A 22,503-nucleotide genomic window follows, 5' to 3' on the forward strand; every position below is an offset into this window, starting at 1 on the left:
ACCGCATGGGTCACGCTGAATGTAAGACTTGGGCCATTAATCATGAATTTTAGCTCAATCTTCACTTCTTCAACTTCAGCCCACAATCATAACTCTTTCGGACCCATTTGTCATTCCCAAGCCTTCTAATGATTGACCCGATACTCATTAAATTTTCTTGTAGCTCGATTCCGCGTCGCCTCATCATCATCCTTGCCCACAAATTAAATCCAAATTGATTTCTTCTTTTACGCAAGTACCAAGCCCAATCACTCCAGTTCAAGTCCACAAGCAAATCACATGCCTCCATAAGTCCCGCATCCTTCTAAGCCTCCAATAATAAATAGTCTTCGGTAAATCCTGCAATTAAGCTCAAAAGACTAGAAAGCACCCAGTAAAGGAGAAAAATGACAAAAAGAGAAAATATGCATGAAGATTGAATAAAATTAGATGGTTTTAACTAAAAATAAACTATGAAAAGAAGTAATAAAAACGAAACTATCAAATCACCCCAATCTTGAACCTTACTTGTCCTCAAGTAAGACAAGATTAAAATGAACTTGGGACGAACTACCCTAAAAATAAAAAGAATGGATAGAACCATGGAACCTGTTCAACGTTAGTCAACATGGTCAGAATTGATCTGGCTGCTATCTCACAACTTTTTCATCCGATGACAATGGGATCATAAACCACAGCCGGGACAACTCCTCTAGGTGAGTAAGGAGGGATGGTCAGTCGCAGCCTCAATGGAACATGCATACAATGAATAACATCTGTAGTAGGGAGAAAGCGACTGGATAGGCTTGGGTGGAGCTCTTCTTTAAGTCCACACTCTGATCTCACGTCTGACGGCTTCTCTCATGTGTAACTAGGTTTAATCGCTCGGGCACCATTATAGGAATCGGCTTACTTAGCGTTGACCCGAACCTCCCGTAGTATCCGACTCAACAGCCTCTCTAACATCACCAATTTGCGAAAAGAAACAACTCGATCTATATACAAATATACAATCCTAAATAAATGAATATCAAATGCCGGATGACCGAGATGTTAGAAAATTTGTTCAATAATTGAACCGGCCACCTGTCTAAGATAATTGCAGCTGATTTTCTTTTTAACTAGAAAACACCATACTTGAAGGTAATGTATTAACAATCGAAATCAAGAAAACCCTTTTACTCAAAATTTGGTTCCCAAAGGTGTGTAAGTGGAACCGAAAGGGTAGTAATATAATTTGAATGGTCTAAGTGTGAAAATGACCATGTGTGGAGCATAAAGATGTAATGTAAGCTCCTTTGTAAACTTGTAATTAAGTTTTTTTTTCAAAAATGATGAAAATGTCCAAATGTGGACTAAAAGACTCCCTAAAATCCTAAGGAAATCGCAAAAAGATATGGTGATGTAAAGAGGCCGGATATGGATTCTACTCGGGGACAAGCACCAGTGCTTCATCCTAACGGTTCTAACATGATCAAGTGTGATCCTCTCGGCGGTAGTGTATGCATAATTCTTCATGAAAACTACCTGGCCATGATCACTTACCCCTTTAAGCTACCAGCATCTGATCCCAAGTATGAAATCCCAAGTTGCAGCTAGTGGTCCCGGTTCGATGGGTGAGATAGTAACAAGATCCTGGACCAATAATGATACAATAACTATGAACCTGTTCCATGGCATCCAAGAGAGGTGAGAATAAACATAAAACAAAAATGCATGAATGCTAATGCCCTAAGCTAAATGCTATGCAAGAATAAAAGATGAAAAAGAAGAAAATAAAATCTTTTTGGGGTTTTATATAAAAAAAATGAATGCAATTTATACTAAAATGCTATGCAACCTAATTAAAATGCAAGATAAATTAAAAAGAAAAAGGAATAGCCCACCCCAAACATAGAAATAAGCATTGTCCTCAATGCTCGGAGCGAGGCGAAAGTACCTAAACCAGGGGATCGGGAGGAGGATACGGGTATTGGGGGTAGGGGTAAGGGTAAGGTGGAGGGCGATAAGGATGGGTGGGTGGGGGTATAGATAGGGAGGCGGAAGTGGGACGTTCTCAAAATGGTTTTGGGATTGGTGCCACCCCCACATTTGTTGGGACATGATTTGGTTTGAGACACAGAGCGCCTCGAACCGCTCAGAAAAATTGGGGGGAAGCGGGTAGTACCCAGGAGGGGCTTGTGGCTTGGCGTGCTGCGGACCATGGGTGGGCTCATCGTCGGGCTCATCATCCATAGGCATCTCGTCATCATCTTGATCTTGGAGCACATCCTCATTGACTGACTGAGTGATGGTCCTCGCGAGCCTCCACTGAGTGCGATCGTGGAAGGTGAAGTTGGTGACTCGAGGGTTGGGAAGAACGAGATACCCGACCCCTTGAGGACAAAACCATGTGAAGCTGCTCCAGTTCCTGCGACGGATGTGGTGCATGTTTATAAGGGCAAGCTCATCCAAAAGATTTTTGCTGTCAACAGGTTGGAATTCATTAGGGAGCTCGATGTCAAGACCGCAATCCAAAAGTGTGACAAATCCCCCAATGCAAATATCACTGGACACCTTGGATCTCATGTGGGCGCATTTGTGGAAGAAGAATGAAGCAAAGTCCGGGATTGGCGGCCTTTCACGCCTCGTCATACACCAAAGGAAGAAGAGCTCATTTTTGGTGACTTGGCCGGCTTCTTTACGGGCAAAAACTGTACACACCAGGATGCGATGGGCAATGCGAAGGCATGAGTGGATGATAGAGGTTGCTTTATCCCGACCGGCACACGAGAAGATACCCCCGGTGATTTCCATCCAAAAGGTATCGTGATTGAACTTAGCAGGTAGGATGTCGAAAATTATGGATGTGTTTGAAGAAGGCAAGCCCAATATGTCGTTTATCGTTGCAAAATCGATGTACCTTCGGTCCCCTAGAAGTTGGAATGCGGCTTTCTTTTTTTCGCTATCGTACCCGCTATCGGCAAGAAACTCTCTAGTGGGGAGCTCGTAAGTGTGCGCCATGAGGTTGAGAAGGTTTTCCCACCCAATGTTACGGAACAATTGGGTGACCCCTTCAAGAACCCCAAGTGATATAATCGTGGGCTTGCGCATGAATTTGGTAGATGCAACTTTTCTAGGCAAGCTCTTTGTGGAGTTTTCGGCTGCCTTGGCATCCCGAAATCTTGGGATATCGGGAGCATCGCTTTGATTTCTTGCTGGGGCTTTGCCTTGGGTAGCAGTCGGGCGCTTCCTAGATGTAGACATGGACTTCCTGCACGAAAAATAATCACCGTTTTTGTTGAAAGTTCAAAATTTGCGCGCGAAAATTTGGGATTTGACAATCTTGCAACTGTCCACCCCAAGCTTTAAGCTTTTGTTCAATATCCCGGGAAGAGCAATTTACCGGGAAAACCCGATGAATCCGGCAATGGCTTGAAATTCTAGCGAAATTTCCCCGAGCTTTGGGAAATATTTTTGGTGGGGTTTGTAGCCTTGTCCAAGAGGAGTACAATGGTGGTTTCGGAATCACGAGAGGTGGACGGAGTTGGCCAGAAAGTGGCGATGGAGTGGTGGTGGCGCCCCGAGATATAGCAATAGATCGGACCAGTTTTTTAGTGGGGTTTGTAGAGCTCTGAATTTGGTGAAGAATGGCGGTGGTCTCGCGAAATTCCGACCGGCGGTTTGACGGGAAAATGAGTTTTAGTGGTGGAGATGGGAGTGCTCTAATGGAGTTTAGAGGAAGGAAGAAGAAGAAGTGGGAAGGAAGAAGGGACGGCTGGGGTTTTTGGGGGTTATGGACGTGGTCAAACTTGGTCAACAACTTAGTCAACGTCGGTCAACAACTCATGCGGACGCGACTGCGAGTACACGCGGTCCGTGTGAGTTCACCTGATACATTCTGATCTTCGAAAATGGACGCGGACAGTTCAGGAGGCAACACGCGGTCCGTGTTAATAAACACGTGGACGGAAGCTCGAGTACACGTGGACCGCGTGAATAAGAATGAAACTCTTCTGTTTGCTGATAATGGACGCAGACACTTGAGGGACTACACGCGGTCCGTGTTAATAAACACGCGGACGGAAGTTTGAGTACACGCGGACCGCGTGACATATTTTCGCCAAATTTTTTTTAGCTCTTTGACCAATACGAACACTGAGTCTTTAAATCCAACATTCTTTTATCTCAAGAAGGAAGAAGAAGAGATGTTAAATCCAAAAATGAACCATCTACGACATTTATTCGGAACTAGAAAAGATGAAAACTTTAGTTTTCCAAAAATGCCCCTCTTTAACGTCTTTGGCGAGACGTGCTTCCCTCTTGATTTCAGTACACCGAGGCATCCAATTGGATGACTTCTAAGACATTTGCATTAAAACCTTCATAGAAAGGTTTCATTCGATGCCCATTGACTTTAAAGATTTTCCCTGTTTCTTCACTTTGAATTTCAACCGCACCATGCTCAAAGACTTTTAACACAACAAACGGACCTATTCATCTTGACCTCAATTTTCCTGGAAATAATTTCAATCGCGAATGATAAAGAAAAACCCTATGTCCCGGCTCGAAATGTTTGCGGGTAATGGACTTGTCATGGAAAAGCTTTGTCCTTTCCTTGTAAATTCTTGAGTTTTCATAGGAGTCATTTCTCAACTCCTCCAACTCTTGGAGTTGAAGCTTCCTATGCCTTCCCGCCTCATCGATGTTGAAGTTGCATTGTTTAACCGCCCAAAAGGCACGGTGTTCCAATTCCACAGGAAGATGGCATGTCTTTCCAAAGACCAACCAAAACGGGGACATTCTTATCGGGGTCTTGTACGTGGTCCGATAGGCCCACAAGGCATCATCAATCCTCAAAATCCAGTCTTTTCTTGAGGGATTCACTGTTTTCTCAAGTATACTCTTCACTTCACGATTCGAAACCTCTGCTGGACCGTTCGTTTGAGGGTGATAGGTTGTTGAAACACGGTGGGTCACGTTGTACTTCTTCAATAAAGCCTCCATCATCTTGTTACAAAAATGCGTCCCTCGATCACTAATCAAAGCTCTAGGCACACCAAATCTCGCAAAAACATTAGACTTTAAAAACTCGATAACCGTTTTGGCATCGTCTGATCTTGTGCCTTTGGCCTCAACCCATTTAGAAACATAGTCAACCGCGAGCAAAATATAAACGTAGCCAAATGAGATGGGAAATGGGCCCATGAAATCAATCCCCCATACGTCAAAATTTTCGCAAACGAGGATTGGATTTTGGGGCATTTGGTTCTGTTGGGTAGCGGTTTGATGTATTGTGTCCATTGGGCTCGTTTATTAGTCCAGTTTTGTAAACTCCGGTTTGGGCCTGTCCAACCGAGAGCTTGATAGGGTTTAGTATATATTGATATGCTTGCATGCATATTAGGTTAACGATAGAAAAGATAATCACGATAGATCAGAGCATTATTTCTTTATCGTTCTTGTAACCCTAAATCCTCTACAGCGGAAGTTCTTTATCGAGCTCTGCTGAGGATTGTTGATCAATCATTCGACACACTTTGATCCATTCTTGTGTTATTCGCTGTTTTCGTATTTATTATTTTACCTGTTATAAAGATCTAATCGATCTTCAAGTTAGTTTTTAACTCATCAATTGGTATCAGAGCAGGAGGCTGTGTAATTCATACACTTCTTTTCTGTGAAAAAGGTTTCGATTAGGGTTATTCCGCATTTACTGATATTTATTGAGCCGTCATCCCATAATTGACGTAACTCGATATTTATTGTTTTGCCCTAATTTAATACATTACAAGTCTGATCTTTTAACAGGTTATTTGATCAAGCATGGACGAGTCGCAATCCAATCCCATTAATATTTCGAACAGCATTGGATCAACAACGAAGATTCCCATCCTTTACACCCATGATTATGGAGTCTGGGCACATCACTTTGAAGACTATGTTATAGGATCTGAGGACAATGGATACCTCATCTGGGAAGCAATAGTATCTGGACCCTTTGCTCATTCAGCAACTTCAAGGATTATTAAAACTCAGAAGGAGTATAATGATCTTTTGAAAGACGTTAAAGATATTGCTCAAGACGAAAAAGATAAATTTCAGTGCAATATCAAAGCATTGAGATTAATCAGATTCGCTCTTCAATCTGATACTTTCAGGCTGGTGAGTTCATGCACAACTGCAAAAGAAATATGAGACAGGCTACGAGAATTGTATTCTACGGACGAAGATCTTGAACACTCCATTCAAACCTTACTCTTGTCTGAGTTTGGTGAATTCAAGCAGGGAGCCGAAGAAACCGTGACTCAAACGTTCGATCGCTTCAATCATCTTCTTAGCAAAATGATTAAACATCACATTGAAAGGAAGCTAATTGAGCAGAAGGTTACGTTTTTGAACGGCCTCAGATCTGAGTGGAGAGCTGTAGTGTCCACAGTTAAAGCGCATGAGTAATTCAAATCCTACTCTTTGGCGAAACTGGTGGGCATCCTGAAATCTCAAGAAAAGATCGTGTTACAGGAGAAAAACGTGGTCTCAAGCTTGGGTTTGTTGGCCCTTTTGTCCAAAAGCAAAGCGGTGATGGAAGAAGAAGACCTCAACTTGGAGGACTATGACCTCACTTCGGAAGACTATGCTATGATGGTGTCAAACCCCAAGACGTTCATCAAGAAAAGATTTCCCACAAATAAGAATAGAAATTGGCAGGGAAGTTATAGTTCTGAAAAGGTCAAAGATGAACCGAAGGCAGAAGAATCAAAGAAGGAACCGAAAGCTGAAGGAGATTCGGGAGTGAGCTGCTATTACTGTGGAGGAAAGAACCACTATGCAAAAGATTGTGTCCTCAAGAAAATGGCAGAAAAGGATGAGGAAAACGATGAAGAAGATTTGTTGTAGAGAAAGTTGGATGAGATCAGAAGAAGAAATCCACTGCTAACCCTTCTATGAATGCTTTAATTGTGCAGGGTTCGGTAGCGAATGATGAGTTCGGTGGCGTGGAGGTCTGGTCAACCGACTCTGAAGATGAAGGAAGCCTTCTCATGGAAAGGCTTATGTGGCGAAAGATGAGAATAGCGGGGGCAAATGCTTGATGGTATCTGATGTATCTCATATGAGGGGATACAACACTGATGGTGGGAATGGACACGCAAAGGAGCGAGAGGACTTGTGCTTCACAGCAAAACCGCTCAGCGTGCAGTTCAACGAACTTGATGAACTGATCAAGAAGGTACAATCCGTTTTTGTTTCATTCAAAGTCCCACAATGCTCATACGAAAAAGAATTAAAAAGTGTTAATTCAAGAATCTCTCATCTAGACAGTAGTTTAACTCAAACTCGAGTCACCAATTCTAACCTAACTGACCAAATAAGCAGGGTATCTTCAAAGAGTGAGGAACGGAGGATGTGGATCGAACTGAAGGAGTCGGAGTTAATCAAAATAAAAGATGAAAACATTTATTTGCAAAGAGACAATTTAAAGCTTTTAAAACAGAGAAATGTTTTTTTTTTATTGCTAAACGTCTTTATACTATAATCACTCAGCTTCATTTGGACTGTGAAATAGGACAAAAGATTCATCGCATGATTTTACCCTTCCTTGAGTTTGATTGCTAAACGTCTTTATAATTGTGAAAGTGTTATTTCGTCTGAGGATGTTAATCCGACGTATATGTATGGACTAGACAAAATCGAATCTTTCATAAAGTCCAAGGACCATAAGGACATGCTTAAAAACCTTTTGGATGAAAATGATAAACTTAAACTGAGGACCGAAACCATACAAAAATTTGACTCGTTGAATGCCAACTTGAGCTCAGAAAATAAAATTGATGTTGAAAATGCATATGAGCTTAATGAGGACGACAATATGAGTGAAATTTCTGTATAGGACACAGTTGATTGTTCAAAATTTGTTAAGCGCGAACCCGAAAACCACAAGAATCTCATCTCAGAAAATTCAGTGGAGTTTGCTCGTTTGTCCCAAAAAAAGTCCCCGATCCTTGCAGAAAAGGCAGTAGTATATCAAAATGTTAGAACCACTCCAAATCAGGTGTATAAGGTCACAGGCGTAACCGAACATCAGACTGCTGAACTCACAGTCATTGTAAACGAAGACAATGCTGATGGCTGCGACGAGTTCTTCTGGTCAACTCCCATCGAAAATGCTGATGAAATGGTAGGTCTATCTGAAAGGACTTCATGGAAAAGCAAAGGCAGATATGTACCAGAACCTTTGAATAAGCCTGATAGCTTCGATGTGCCAAGTACTAGTGGTACAAAAGATGTTCCTCAAGAAAAAGGAATTCCTGCAAAAGAAGTCACTCCTTTAAGCGAAACATCATCAGTTCAGAGTGAACCAGCTAAAGGAAAACAAAAACCAAAAGCCAATATCCATCATCAACCGAAGCAGATGAGAAATCAAAAACAGCAAAGGAATCAGAGATACAAGAAGAATCTCTCTGAAAGAAAACAGTTTTGGCAATCTCAAAATGCCTATTTCTCACATCATGACAGGAACTTAAAGTCAGAGAAAAGTCCTGTTGAATCACAAGAGAGCAACAACAACCGAAAGCAGAGGTTCGGTTCAGAAAATAACATCAACCGAAAGCAGAGGTTCGGTTCAGAAAACAACATCAACCGAAAGCAAAGGTTCGGTTCAGAGAACAAAAGAGATCAAAATTCTAGGTTCGGTCCCACCAATGATCAAAAGCAAAAGGGTCACCTAGAATCTCAAGTCAAGAAGTCATCTCAGTCAAAGTTCTCTCATTCTAACTCTTCTAATTCTTCAAATGCTTCTAATTCCTCTCCACCTCGTTCTAAATTCCATTCTGTTCACTCTAAAAAACCTCAATCATCAACTGAACTGAAAGGAAAACTGAAGGTTTCATCAGTTAAACCAGAGTCCAAACCAAAAGCAACGAATCCCAATAAAATTAAAGTTTTCACCATCAAAAAGAAAGAAGAAACAACACTAATAAAAAGAACATATATTGTTGACATCTCTCTTACTATTCCTGTTCCTGTGAAAGGCTCACGAGGACCCAAGAAACTTTGGGTTCCTAAATCTGCTTAATTTTTGCAGGTTATCAGTGACGAGCAGTTTGACGAAGAATGGTACATTGACAGTGGCTGCTCGCGTCACATGACAGGAAGGAAGGAAGAGCTAAGGGAATACAGGTCTCTTTCAAACGGTGGAAATGTCAAGTTCGGGAACAACTCCTTCGGCACTATAAAAGGCTATGGAATGATTACAAACGGTGATTTCACGATTAGGAAGGTTGCATACGTGGAAGGACTACAACATAACCTCATTAGTGTATCTCAGCTTGTTGGAGGTACCGGTCTCAAAGTTTCATTCGACGATGAGGGTTCTAAAATAATTGAGAAGAAGACGAAAAGAGTTATTCTCAAATCAGAGCGTAAAGGTGAGATGTTTCCCCTGAACCTCAAACCTATCAAAGGGAACCCAGCTATCTGCATGTTATCCAAAGCACAATCTGACGAAAGCTGGTTGTGGCACCAAAGGCTCTCTCATCTCAACTTTAAGGATATCAACAAACTTGTCACTGGAGGTCATGTTCGAGGTCTTCCATTGCTCAAGTACGATAGAGAACATTTGTGTGCTGCATGTGAAATGGGGAAGCAGAGTCGTCAAAGTCATCCATCTATAATAAACACTAAAGTTGTTGAACCACTAGAGTTACTTCATATTGATTTGTGTGGTCCATCATCTATCGAAAGTATCGGTGGTAGCAAGTACATTCTTGTTATTGTTGATGAATTTTCGCGTTTTACATGGGTGTTCTTTCTGAAGCAAAAATCTGAAGTGACTCTCAAACTGAAGACGTTCATTAAGCAGGTTGAAGTACATCTGAAGAAAGTCGTTCGCAACATCAGGAGCGATAATGGGCTGGAGTTCAAAAATAAAGAATTCGAAGAATTCTTGGCCGAAAAGGGAACCAGTCATAACTTCTCAGCTCCCTACACTCCTCAACAAAACGGAATTGTCGAAAGACGAAACCGATCTTTGTGTGAAGCGGCCCGAACCATGCTAAGTTTCGCTTCCTTACCTTTATATTTTTGGGCTGATGCTATTTCTGTTGCTTGTTTTACACAGAACAGGTCATATCTCAATAAGCGCTTCACTATCACTCCTTATGAGATCATCAACAACAGGAAGCCAAATGTCAAGTTTTTCCATGTGTTCGGTTCACGGTGTTTCATCTTCAATTCTAAAGAACACCGCAACAAGTTTGATGTCAAAGCCGACGAGGGGATATTTCTGGTATATTCTCTAACTTCTAAAGCGTACAGGGTATTAAACAAGCGCTCGAGGAAAATAGAAGAAACTTATTACGTGACTTTTGATGATAGCTATGTCAAAAAGCTAAAGGCCAACAAAGACACATCTGGAGAAATCTTTCCTCAAACTGGCCAAGTCACCGCCTCTATCGCAAACCTCTTTTAGAAGTTCGTCGAGTTATTTGATGAACTAGAGAAGGCCACTCTCTCAGAAGCCAGCGCAGCCGACAACAAGGTAGATCATCTGAAGCAACTTGTCAATGATGCTGCAAAGAGAATGAATGAAGGAGGATCTAATTCTGACGACTCTCCACAGCACAATGCTTCAGTTGAGGGGGAGGATCCATCTTCGTCATCACAGGCGAGCTCACATGTCGAGGGGGAGAACAGTTCTCAAGCTGCTCCAGAACGCACTTCACCAACCGAATGTGCCACACCAAACGAAAGTCCAGTGGTACCCGAAAGCTCAGCACCACCCGAAACCTCTGTAGCTCCAGAAACTCAAGACACACCAGAAAGCTTATCTGTCGAGGGGGAGAATATAGATATGTCTTACGACTATGAAAGTCAATCCGAACTAGAAGAGATGGTAAACGCTGAATTGGATCCAACCTTTGATCCAAACTACCCTCCTCTCGTCAAATGGACCAGAGATCATCCTGTCTCCCAGGTTGTTGGTAATGTATCTGAAAAAGTTCTGACCCGATCACAACTCAAGGCAAAACAAACTTCCTTGTTTTCAAAAGTAGAATTCTATATGTTTAACTCCTTCGTCTCAAAAGTTGAACCAAAGACAGTTAACACTGCTCTTGATCACTCCGATTGGGTTAAAGCTATGCAAGACGAACTGAATGAATTCGAAAGGAACAAAGTTTGGCGACTCATTCCAACTCCTCCAGATGCTTTAGTTGTTGGTATCAAATGGGTCTTCAGGAACAAAATGGACAAGGAAGGGAACGTGATACGAAACAAAGCACGTCTGGTTCAGGAGGAAGGAATTGACTATGAAGAGACTTTCGCTCCTGTAGCTAGGCTGGAATCCGTTAGAATATTCCTCGCCTATGCTGCACACAAAAACTTTGAAGTCTACCAAATGGACGTCAAGTGTGCTTTTCTCAATGGAGAACTTGAAGAAACAGTGTACGTGGAGCAACCTCCTGGATTCGTAAATGAAAGGTATCCTAATCATTGTTATATTTTGGACAAAGCCGTGTATGGACTGAAACAAGCTCCGAGAGCCTGGTATGAAACGCTGACAAAGTTTTTAAAGATGTCCAAATTCAAACAAGGTTCAATTGACCCAACCTTCTTTCGTAAGAAGGAAGGTAACCACCTTATGATTGTTCAAATTTACGTCGATGATATCATCTTTGGCTCTACGAATCCCAGCTTAACAGCTGAATTCAGAAAGCGGATGGAGACTAAATTTGAAATGAGCTCAATGGGTCCAATTAACTTTTTCCTTGGTTTAAATATTAGACAAGGACCCGAAGGCATCTTTATTAATCAGGAAGCTTACACGAAGACTCTCCTTGCAAAATTCGGCATGATGGGAGATTCAAAACTAAAAGTTCCCATGGCGTTCGACACCAAGCTCACTCCATCCTTGGATAAACCGGCAGTTGATATTACACTTTATCGCCAGATGATCGGTTCTCTGATGTATCTTACTGCTAGCAGGCCTGACATAATGTTCTATGTTTGTTACTGTGCTAGATTTTAGGCGAACCCACGCGAACCTCACATGCTTGTAGTGAAGAACATTCTACGATATCTCAAGCGAACTACCTCTTTAGGTCTATGGTATCCATCCAACTCAGGCTTCTTCGTTCAGGCCTACTCAGATGCAGACCTTGGAGGTTGTGGACTAGACAGGAAAAGCACCACTGGCGGCTGCCAATTCCTTGACGGGAAGTTGGTTAGCTGGCAATCAAAGAAACAATCGTGTGTGTCTTTGTCTACAGCTGAAGCAGAATACATTGCAGCTGCATCCTGTACTTCTCAAGTGATTTGGATCCAGAGTCAACTCCGAGACTATGGACTCAATATGAAAAAGATCCCACTATATTGTGACTCTGAAAGTGCAATTAGGATCTGTCATAACCCAGTGCAACACTCAAAGACTAAGAACATAGCACTGAGGTATCACTTCATTAAAGATCATGTGGAAGATGGAAACGTTGAAATTCACTTTGTTAGAACCACTGATCAACTGGCTGATGTCTTCACCAAAGCCCTTCCTGAAGCGCCGTTCAACAAAATTCTACAAGGGCTAGGTATGATGGAATCAGATTCAGTACCACAAACTACCTTTCAAACTCAAACGTAAGAAGCGAAATAGACCGAACGTTTGGGTTCGGTTGGATAATCTGCCTTTCGCTCATCAATTAAAGGTAGTTTTCTTGGCTGTAAATTTTATGTACAATTGTTCCAAAATTATTTATCTTATTGTCAAAAGTATTTCCTTTTTGAAAGTCTAATTTCTTTGGTTTTCCAAAAATTTTCAAAACCGAAACCAACCGAACGCTCGGGTTCGGTTTTCCAAAAATTTTCAAAACCGAAACCAACCGAACGCTCGGGTTCGGTTTTTCAAAATTTTTCAAAACCAAAACCAACCGAACGCTCGGGTTCGGTTTTCCAAAATTTTTCAAAACCGAAACCAACCGAACGCTCGGGTTCGGTTTTTCAAAATTTTTCAAAACCGAAACCAACCGAACGCTCGGGTTCGGTTTTCCAAAATTTTTCACAATCGAAATCAACCGAACGCTCGGGTTCGGTTCCAAAGTTTTTTATCTTTTTATTTTCTTTCTCAGTTTTTTTTATTTATCTAACATTTAATTTTTTTTAATATCAAAAACTCCAAAAATATATTGTTCTTTATTTTCTTTTTGGCTTTAATTTTACTTGTGTGTTTGTTTATGGGGAAATTGTTGAATTAGTTAAGTGTCCCTAGAAGCATGCTGCTGTATGTGCCCAAAGCCTCATCAGATTCTGAATAATAGCCTTAATGACTTGGTATACACAAACCTTGTCTTCCCAATTAGGCTACCACATTTATTCTAATCGTGAGCTACCTAACTCTCTTCTCACATGAGATAAGAGTTTTCTACTTGGTCCTATTTTTCACAGCAGAGGTACTTTGATTTCTTACACCATCTCTATTGCATTTCTCCATTAAATTCGTTTCACAAACGTAACCCTTGAGACTCTCAGAAATTACCACTAAGGTTTATGGTTACTCAAAAACTGCGTTTATGATCTTAGTTTCGTGCCACTACGAGCTGAGTGAAACCCAAAATTCAATACCCAATCATGAATTGACGGTGCACAATTAATTTGTTCTAGTTTTCACTAATGAATTGACGGACGTATCTTCATGAAATCTCAAATTTTTATTTTGTGTGATTCCTATGAAATTGTTAAAAACCATAACATTTCTCCCTTGGGATCCAGTTTTTCATTTTTTGTTGAGATTTTATATTTCCCAGCTAATTTAAAATTATTACAAACCTACTTGTTCAACAGACTACACCGGTCTCACAAGTACTTTGTTCACTTTCTATCTTATTTCAAGATTAGGACTGTTGAATCAAAGCAAAAGCCACCCTAAAAAGTTTAATTAAAAGAAGCCTTTCAACACTTCTTAATAAGTGTTTGATCGTTATTCAACGGGAAACCACACTAACACTTTAAGGTCTCTCTTGACTTTGAAGGAAGAGATTCGTGCCCGGGATCATTTGTTTCATGTCTTTATTGACATCACAATTTTTCCTAAAAAGGATTGCTTTATTTCTTTTCTTTTACACCCTTAGCACGAAAATCTTTGATTTTCCAAAATTCTGGTTCTAATAATTACAGGCTTTTTCATTGGATTGGTGGTTAAATATAAGTTGTGGTCAATTTTCATCCACGTGGGACCATTGTTCAAAAGATACCGTTACACTTTAAAGGGATAAGATGAAGACTTGCTGACTCAGGCGGTAGTTCAATCGATTTGATTTCAAACGGCGGTAAAAGAGAACGCGTGCGAATTTGAAACGTCTAATCTCCAAATGACGTCGCAGACGCGTGTGTGAATTTGAAACGGTTCTTCTCTAAATGGCACAGAAAGGGCGCGTGTGAATCTGAAACGGTTTATCTCCAAACGGCGCTTGATGGGAGGCGTGTTCTTAGGGATCTGACACTCTCTCTCATGCGTGATCATCTGTTACCCTAACTGTCACGCATCAGTCAAATTCCGGAAAACCCTTCGTATTTCGATAGAAGATTTGGGAAGATCTTTCTCTCTCCTTAAACCCCAGTATAAAAGGCGACATCCTCTACCATTTACCTCTTTACTGCAAGTAAAATTCCTAGAGCGCAAGAAATCCCTGAACCCTAACTGTTCATCATCTTCTTCACTCTCTTCAACAATGGCATATTCGTCTTCTGTTCACGCAACATCCCACATTCTTCCCATTCGCCCTCAACAATGCCTCATTATCGATTTAACCCCTCATGCTTATGATTCCTACATGTTCCCCATCATCGAGTGTTTGAAGTTTTTGCCGATTGCTCCTGCACTTTCAAGGGTGGAATCAGTTCCAATGGAGTTCCTGTCGCAAATCTATGCGACTGCTCATTACGACAAAGTGGTTGACAGGATCTTCTTTGAAATTTCTCATCACAAAGCGTCGATTTCCAAGCAACGATTTTGCTCCCTGTAAGGGTTTGAAGCTGACCCTACGAGGGTTAATCCAGAGACAATTCCAATGGGGCACCTGTTGAATATGTTCTACAACATGGGTTATACGGAGGCGCTTACTTCCGTCGCCAAATTCAAGAAGTCGTGCTTGCCGCCACAGTGGAACGGGATGTTCACTATGTTATTCAAAGGCCTTTCTGAAAGGAGTTCTGGCTCTGATGGTTCCAGTCGACTTTTTCTGTCCATCTTGTATGGTATCTACAATGGCATCAATGTCGATTATGGGTTTGTTCTTTGGCAACAACTCATCCAGAGTCTCTCCTCTTCTTCACGGCATTCAGAGGTGTCTTATGCTAGGTTTTGGACCTTGATTACGAAGTGGGTGATGGACAAGTACAACGTCCCCACTGTCGTCGGTGCTCCGATGTCTTCGATTGGTACATTTCATACCATGAAGATCATCGTCTCAGATGCTTCCAAATTTCCCTTCAATGGTTCCATTCCGGAATCTATGTATGCTGGCGTTCCAGCTGACAGCCGGATTATCAGAACCTACAAAGAATTCAAGCGTTCTGGTCCGAGGGATCTCACACCGGAGATGTTGAAGTCGATCCATGACGCTGACAAGCCTGCTCCGAGAGGCAAGAAGGCTGACAAAGGGAAACAGGTGGCGAAAGGGGCTAAAGGCCCTTCTCCTAAGAAGAGGAAACTCACAAAAGTTGCTCAGTCTCCGCAGAAAAAGAGGCGAAAAACTCAACCCAGGAGAAAGCTGGTAATCGCTTCGTCATCCAGTGAGTCAGAGGGTGAGAGTTCGGATTCTGACGGCTCTCCACGAGGCAACACACCACCCAGATCACCTACCCCTGAGATTCAAATCCCTCCTTCTCCAATTCCCTCTCCTCTTAAAACTATTCCTACTTCCATTCCCACCATAAACCCCTTTACCCACATTCCAAACACCTCAATCCCAATGCCACCACCAATATTCACCGACGCCACTACAACAACCACTGCAAATGTTAGAGCCAACGTATCTGATACGAGGGTTCATACTGATGCAACCGAACCTCCACCAGCACCCGAAACCATAAACACAACCGAAACCCAAAAAGCACCCGAACCTACCCCTACACCTACACCCGAAACAACCTAACCCGAACCTACCCATACCACTGTACCACCAGCTTCACCACCACCACCATCTCCCGGTCACGCCTCTGACGGAGACGACACTTTCCTTGGCGGGGAAAACATGACGTTTGATTCGGTCTACTTCGGTCCGTTTCAAGTGCAGAGCGATGATGATGATGACGCTCTGGTCACAAAGAAACATCTTAAGGAGCTCCATGACAAGGTCGACTTGCTCATTGCCTCTTCTTCCACGTCTCAATCATCACTCTCTGAAGCTGTAATTCAGAAGCTTATTGATGCGTTCTCAAGGGCTCAGCAAGATTTTATCGCTTCTGCAACCACCGCCATCGATGCCTCAACGAAAGCCTGTCAGGCTGCGACCGAAAAAGTCGATAAACTATTTTCTGATGCCTCTGCCCTGTTAAAGTCTTTACAGGAGAGTGCTAATGCCACCAAGACTACGTTGGAACCCATTGTTCAACAGTTGGCCACGTTTGTCTCTACTGAGTTGAAGTCCTTTGCTTCACTTCGTCAATTGCTCACCGACGACAACTCAGCCTTCCGTGCTTCTATTGACGAGCGTCTCTCAAAGCTTCAAGAAGATTTGGCTGCCGAGAACTCGTTGATGGATGTTTTGGCAAGGAAGACCACTGCCCTGAAAGTCAAGAGTGCTCAACTCTCCCATTCTCAACAACAAATTGACACTCTTCGGTCCGAACGGGAGGTCATCAAGACGTGTGTTTCGGATGTCCACTCAGCCATCTCCAACATCCTCGAAGCACATGATCCTATACTTAATCATTCTGTGAGGCGTACCCTTGCAGAGAAGCTCGCTCCTGCCCTAGACCTGTTAAGCAAAATTGAAGGGCTACCCGATTTCGTGTCCATTCCGAAACAAGGGGGAGAAAAGGAGTCTGCATCTCAACCACCTCATTCCTCAAAGGCAACTCACACAACCGAACCTCCTCCTGTAGGCCAAGCCTCTGGTTCGGGTGTGAAAGACAAAGGCAAGAATATTATTGAGGATGAAGAGGAAGATGACCAAGAAACCATTGCCGACTTGTTGAAATGCAAAAGTCGACGCAATGATGCAGATGATAGTGCTCGTGTGGCAAAAGAAGCTGAAGAAGCTGAACGCAAACAGAAAGAAGCCCACGACCTTCTCGAGAGTAGGAAAACTCTTTTTCCTGCTTGGACTCTCGAGAGAATGATAAAAGAAGCAATCGACACTTCGAGCATCTTGTGGCTGGAACCAGTTATCTCATTTGACTGTTTCAATTCCGTCAACTCTCAATTCGACATGCCACTGACCCGAAAGGCGTTCATCTTTCACGCCTTCTCCAACGTTGCCGAGTTCCCTCATCCTCATCCGCAGGTTGATCGGGACTTGATTGAATTCTATCTGAAGGCTGCTCAACCCCAATATCAAACCTGGAGCGCTCAGAAGATTATCAACGTTCGGGTCTTGAAACCGTACACTGAAGGGAAGTTCATTAACATTCGGTTCAAGGTGCTTAGGGGATCTGCCAAGACCGAACATGCCATTTCTTTAGCAGATCTACCGAACCTCAATCCCCATGATTGGATCATCCTGCACAACATCCTTCTGACCAACGAAGTTGAATATGGTCCGATCATTGACCATCTCAAGAGGATGCTGGTGTGCTATATCATGGAGGTCGCACTGATGGATCAGGAGATTGCAAACGTCTTCAAGAAGAAACCAACAATATCTCCTGTTGGCTCGGCCAGTGATCTGAACCAGATGAAGATGGGCAAAATTGACCCGAGGCGAAACTCAGTCATGTTCACTAGCAATGAAGGACAGAAATGTCTTTTTGCCTTAGCTGATAAACATCTTTATACCACTGCTTGCCTAGAGCATGTGTTGGGGATCATCCACAGATGCAAGGAAAATACAGCGGATGATATCAAGTATTTTGACGACATGATACAATGGTACATTCGGTTCAGACAGACGATCCTTGCGCTTATCTCACGTCTGTTTGATACTGTCAAGAAGAAGGTTCCCGCTGCTGGCCTAAGCAAGAAGACGAAGTAATCTCGCTCCAATTTGATGCAAAGGGGGAGATTGTTGGGTAGCGGTTTGATGTATTGCGTCCATTGGGCTCGTTTATTAGTCCAGTTTTGTAAACTCCGGTTTGGGCCTGTCCAAACGAGAGCTTGATAGGGTTTAGTATATATTGATATGCTTGCATGCATATTAGGTTAACGATAGAAAAGATAATCACGATAGATCAGAGCATTATTTCTTTATCGTTCTTGTAACCCTAAATCCTCTACAGCGGAAGTTCTTTATCGAGCTCTGCTGAGGATTGTTGATCAATCATTCGACACACTTTGATCCATTCTTGTGTTATTCGCTGTTTTCGTATTTATTATTTTACCTGTTATAAAGATCTAATCGATCTTCAAGTTAGTTTTTAACTCATCGGGTTCTTTTGCGAAATGTTTCCCGTCCTTTGGCACCGCTCACAACTTTTGCAAAACAAGTAACAATCGCATGACATGGTTGGCCAAAATAATCCACACTCAAGGACCTTTCTCAAGGTCCGGCTAGGTCCGAAGTGTCCCCCACAAGCAAATTCACGAGAGAATTGAAAAATGGATTGGTGCTCTTATTGGGGTACACATCACCTAATGATTTGATCGGGACAATGTTTCCACAAATAAGGTTCATCCCACACGTAGTATTTTGCATCACTTTTCAACTTGTCTTTTTGAGCACGTGTGAATGTGTCGGGATACCTCTTTGTGACCAAAAAGTTAACGATATCGGCATACCAAGGAGTACATTGAGTGAGGGAAAAGAGATGCTCATCCGGAAACTCGTCCCGCAACGGGAGAGGAGTTTAATTTGAAGTGATCCAGCTTAGATGATCGGCAACAAGGTTCTCGCATCCGCTCTTGTCTCGGATTTCCAAATCAAATTCTTGTAACAATAAAATCCACCGGATGAGTCTAGGCTTTACGTCTTTCTTCGTCATCAAGTACTTAAGTGTTGCGTGTTCCGAATACACTATGACCTTGGTACCAAGTAGGTATTGTCTAAATTTCTCCAAGGCGAACACTATAGCTAATAGCTCCTTCTCCGTGGTAGAGTAGTTGCTTTGAGCATTGTCTAGTGTCCTTGATGCATAATAGATCACGTGGGAGGCCCTCCCATTCTTTTCACCCAAAACGGCGCCTATCGCATAATTGCTTGCATCATACATGATCTCAAAGGGGAGATCCCAATTTGGTGCTTGCATGATGGGAGCGGATGTAAGCAACTCTTTGAGCTTGTCAAAAGCTTCTTTGCATGCCTCATTGAACTCGAAATCAACCTCCTTTTGCAAGAGTTGGCACATTGGTCGTGTTATCTTTGAAAAATCCTTGATGAACCTTCGGTAGAATCCGGCATGACCTAAAAAAGAACGAACTTCCTGCACACAAGTTGGGTAAGGTAAGCTTTGAATAACATCGATTTTTGCCTTATCTACCTCAATTCCTTTCTTTGACACAATGTGACCCAAAATGAGACCTTGACTCACCATAAAATGGCATTTTTCAAAATTTAGAACCAAATTTGTTTCAATGCATCTTTTTAAAATTTTGGTGAGATTGGTCAAACACTCTTGAAAGGAGTTTCCATATACCGTAAAGTCATCCATGAAAACTTCAATTATATTTTCAACATATTCCGAAAAGATACTAACCATACAACGTTGGAAAGTGGCTGGGGCATTACATAATCCAAATGGCATTCTCCGGTATGCAAAAGTACCAAATGGACATGTAAATGTTGTCTTTTCTTGGTCCTCTGGTGCCACTGGGATTTGGTGAAAGCTGGAATACCCGTCGAGACAATAATAATGAGATTTCCCCGCCAACCTTTCTAACATTTGGTCAATGAAAGGCAATGGGAAATGATCTTTTCTTGTGCTTGCATTGAGTTTGCGGTAGTCAATACATACTCTCCACCCGTTTTGCACACAGGTGGGGACCATCATACCTTTGTTGTTCTCGACCACCGTGATTCCCGTCTTCTTTGGAACGACTTGCACCGGGCTCACCCACTTGCTAACCGAGATTGGATAGATCATCCCCGCATCAAGAAGCTTTAATATCTCTTTCTTCACAACTTCCATCATTGGCGGGTTCAATCTTCTTTGTGCATCCCGACTCGGCTTGCATTCATCCTCCATCAAGATCTTGTGCATACAAGTGGAGGGTCTCAATCCCTTGATATCCGCAATCGCCCAACCCATGGCTTCTTTATGCTCCTTCAACACCTTAAGAAGTTGCTCTTCTTCAAATTCGGTTAGGTGAGTTGAAATGATGACCGGAAGGGTCTCGTTGTCACCCAAGTATGCATACTTCAAATGTTAAGGAAGGACCTTCAATTCTAAGTACGGCGGTTGGACAAGGGAGGGTGGAAATGTCGTGTGAGTTTGAGGTAATTCAATTTGATTCACACTAAATTGGGTGGTCTTCTTGATCTCCAAATTATTGACTAATCTTTCAATTTCGGGGTCTAGCGAATAGAGCTTCAATTTCTTGGCTAATTTTGCACAATCAAACCCCTTGCTCAAAACCATCTCCAACATGTCATCATCACACAACTCGAACAATTCTTGAGTCAACAGTTTGACAACATCTATAAAGCACAAAGATGAAACATCACAGGATACCTCATAGCATCATAAATGTTAAAACTTATTGTTTCACCATCAAATTCCATTGTTAAGCTTCCCGCATACACATCAATCTTTGTTCTAGCCGTCTTCAAGAATGGTTGCCCAAGTAAGATTATACCCGATTTTGAGGATACTTGTTCATCTAGGTCAATCACATAGAAATCCGCCGGGAAGACCAATCGGTTTACTTGCACTAGGACATCTTCCAAAACACCTTTAAGAAAGACACTTGATTTATCCGCAAGAGATATTATGACACCGTTTTCACTTAAGGGTCCGACATTCAATGATTCATACACCGAGTAAGGCATGACATTGATAGAGGCACCAAGATCAAGCATAGCACTACTAAAGGTGACATCTCCAATCTTTCAAGGGACCGTGAACATTCCGGGATCTTTACACTTGGGTGGAAGCTTCCTTGTAAAACCGCGGATGCATTTTCATTCATCGAGATTTTCTCATTCCCTTTCAACTTTCTCTTGTTGGTGCAAAGCTCCTTCAAGAACTTTGCATATCTCGGAATTTGTTTGATTGCATCAAGTAAAGGGATGTTTACTTCCACCTTTCGGAAGGTGTCCAAGATCTCTTTCTCCTCCATATTCTTCTTTGAAGTTGCAAGTCGGGAGGGGAACGATGGGTGAGTGGCTATTGGTGTCACTAGAGGAGTAGTCTTCTTTGGGGCTCCGGCTTGTGTGTCATTCTTGGCTATGGGATCCTCAATGGGGATGATCTCTATTTCTTCCTCTTCTTCCCTCGGCTTCTTCTTCAAACTATTTTCTCCGGTTTGTTTGCCACTTCTCAAGGTCACCACATAGACATTAGGGTTCTTTTCAGTTTGAGAAGGGAGTTTACCACGGGATTCCAACTTGCTTATGGATGTAACTATATATCCCATTTGTGCTTCAAGTTTGGAGATACTAGTCCTTGTCTCTTTTTGGAATTGTTGGGTACTAGTGGCTAAAGATGTGACAATGTCTTCAAGAGACATTCCGGAGCTACTTGGTTGAGATTAAGGAGGTTGTTGATGATGATGTGGAGGGTGCGGTTTGGGTTGATAGTGTGGTTTTTGATGTTGGTAATGAGGTTGTGGTGATGGATAGGATGGTCTAACCAATGCATTTTGAGGCAATGGTCTTGGGTTGTAGCTCATGTTGGGATTTGGCTTCCAACTTGAATTATATGCATTTTGGTAACCATATGGCTTGTTGTGTTAGTTTTGGAACTCTCCCATGGCATTCACATGCTCCGCATCTTCTTGAAGGATGGGACACATATCCGTAGGATGTCCCATTGTTGCACATATTCCACAAACCATCATTTGTGGAGCTTGTCCCATGGCTAGCTTTTGGACAATGGAGGTTAGATCTTTGATTTGAGACTCAAGATTTGATTTTCCCACTTCATTGATTTTGTGTTGTGTGTCTCTCTTCATGTCTTAGCGCGGGCCAAACTGTTGAGAATTTGCGGCTATGGTGTTGAAAAGTTATCTTGTTTGTTGTGGAGTTTTACTAAATAAATCACCACCACTTAAGGCATCAACTACTCATCTCTCCATTGGTAACAATCCCTCATAGAAGTGTTGAATGAGGAGTTGTTCTAGAATTTGGTGTTGTGGGCAACTATAGCACAAGTTGTTGAACCTCTCCCAATAATCATGGAAAGTCTCATTTTGACCTTGGCGGATTCCACAAATCTCATTTCTAAGACTTGATACTCTTGAAGCGG

At 42.3% G+C, this 22,503-nt stretch overlaps 1 protein-coding gene across 1 annotated transcript; it reads right to left on the minus strand.

The window, feature by feature from the left end:
• Window positions 1–18,948: 18,948 nt before the first annotated feature.
• On the minus strand, window positions 18,949–21,766 carry LOC145050606 (uncharacterized). The gene is made up of 5 exons (XM_078998829.1): window positions 21,073–21,766; window positions 20,807–20,989; window positions 20,554–20,735; window positions 20,091–20,454; window positions 18,949–19,619 (listed from the first exon to the last, which is right to left on the minus strand). Exons 1-5 carry the CDS (start codon window positions 21,764–21,766, stop codon window positions 18,949–18,951), a joined length of 2,094 nt encoding a protein of 697 aa, XP_078854955.1.
• Between the last annotated feature and the right edge of the window lie 737 nt (window positions 21,767–22,503).

This window comes from Lactuca serriola, chromosome 5 (genome assembly GCF_051521515.1).
Source record: "Lactuca serriola cultivar US96UC23 chromosome 5, Lser_US96UC23_V15, whole genome shotgun sequence".
NCBI classification, from domain to species: Eukaryota; Viridiplantae; Streptophyta; class Magnoliopsida; order Asterales; family Asteraceae; genus Lactuca; species Lactuca serriola.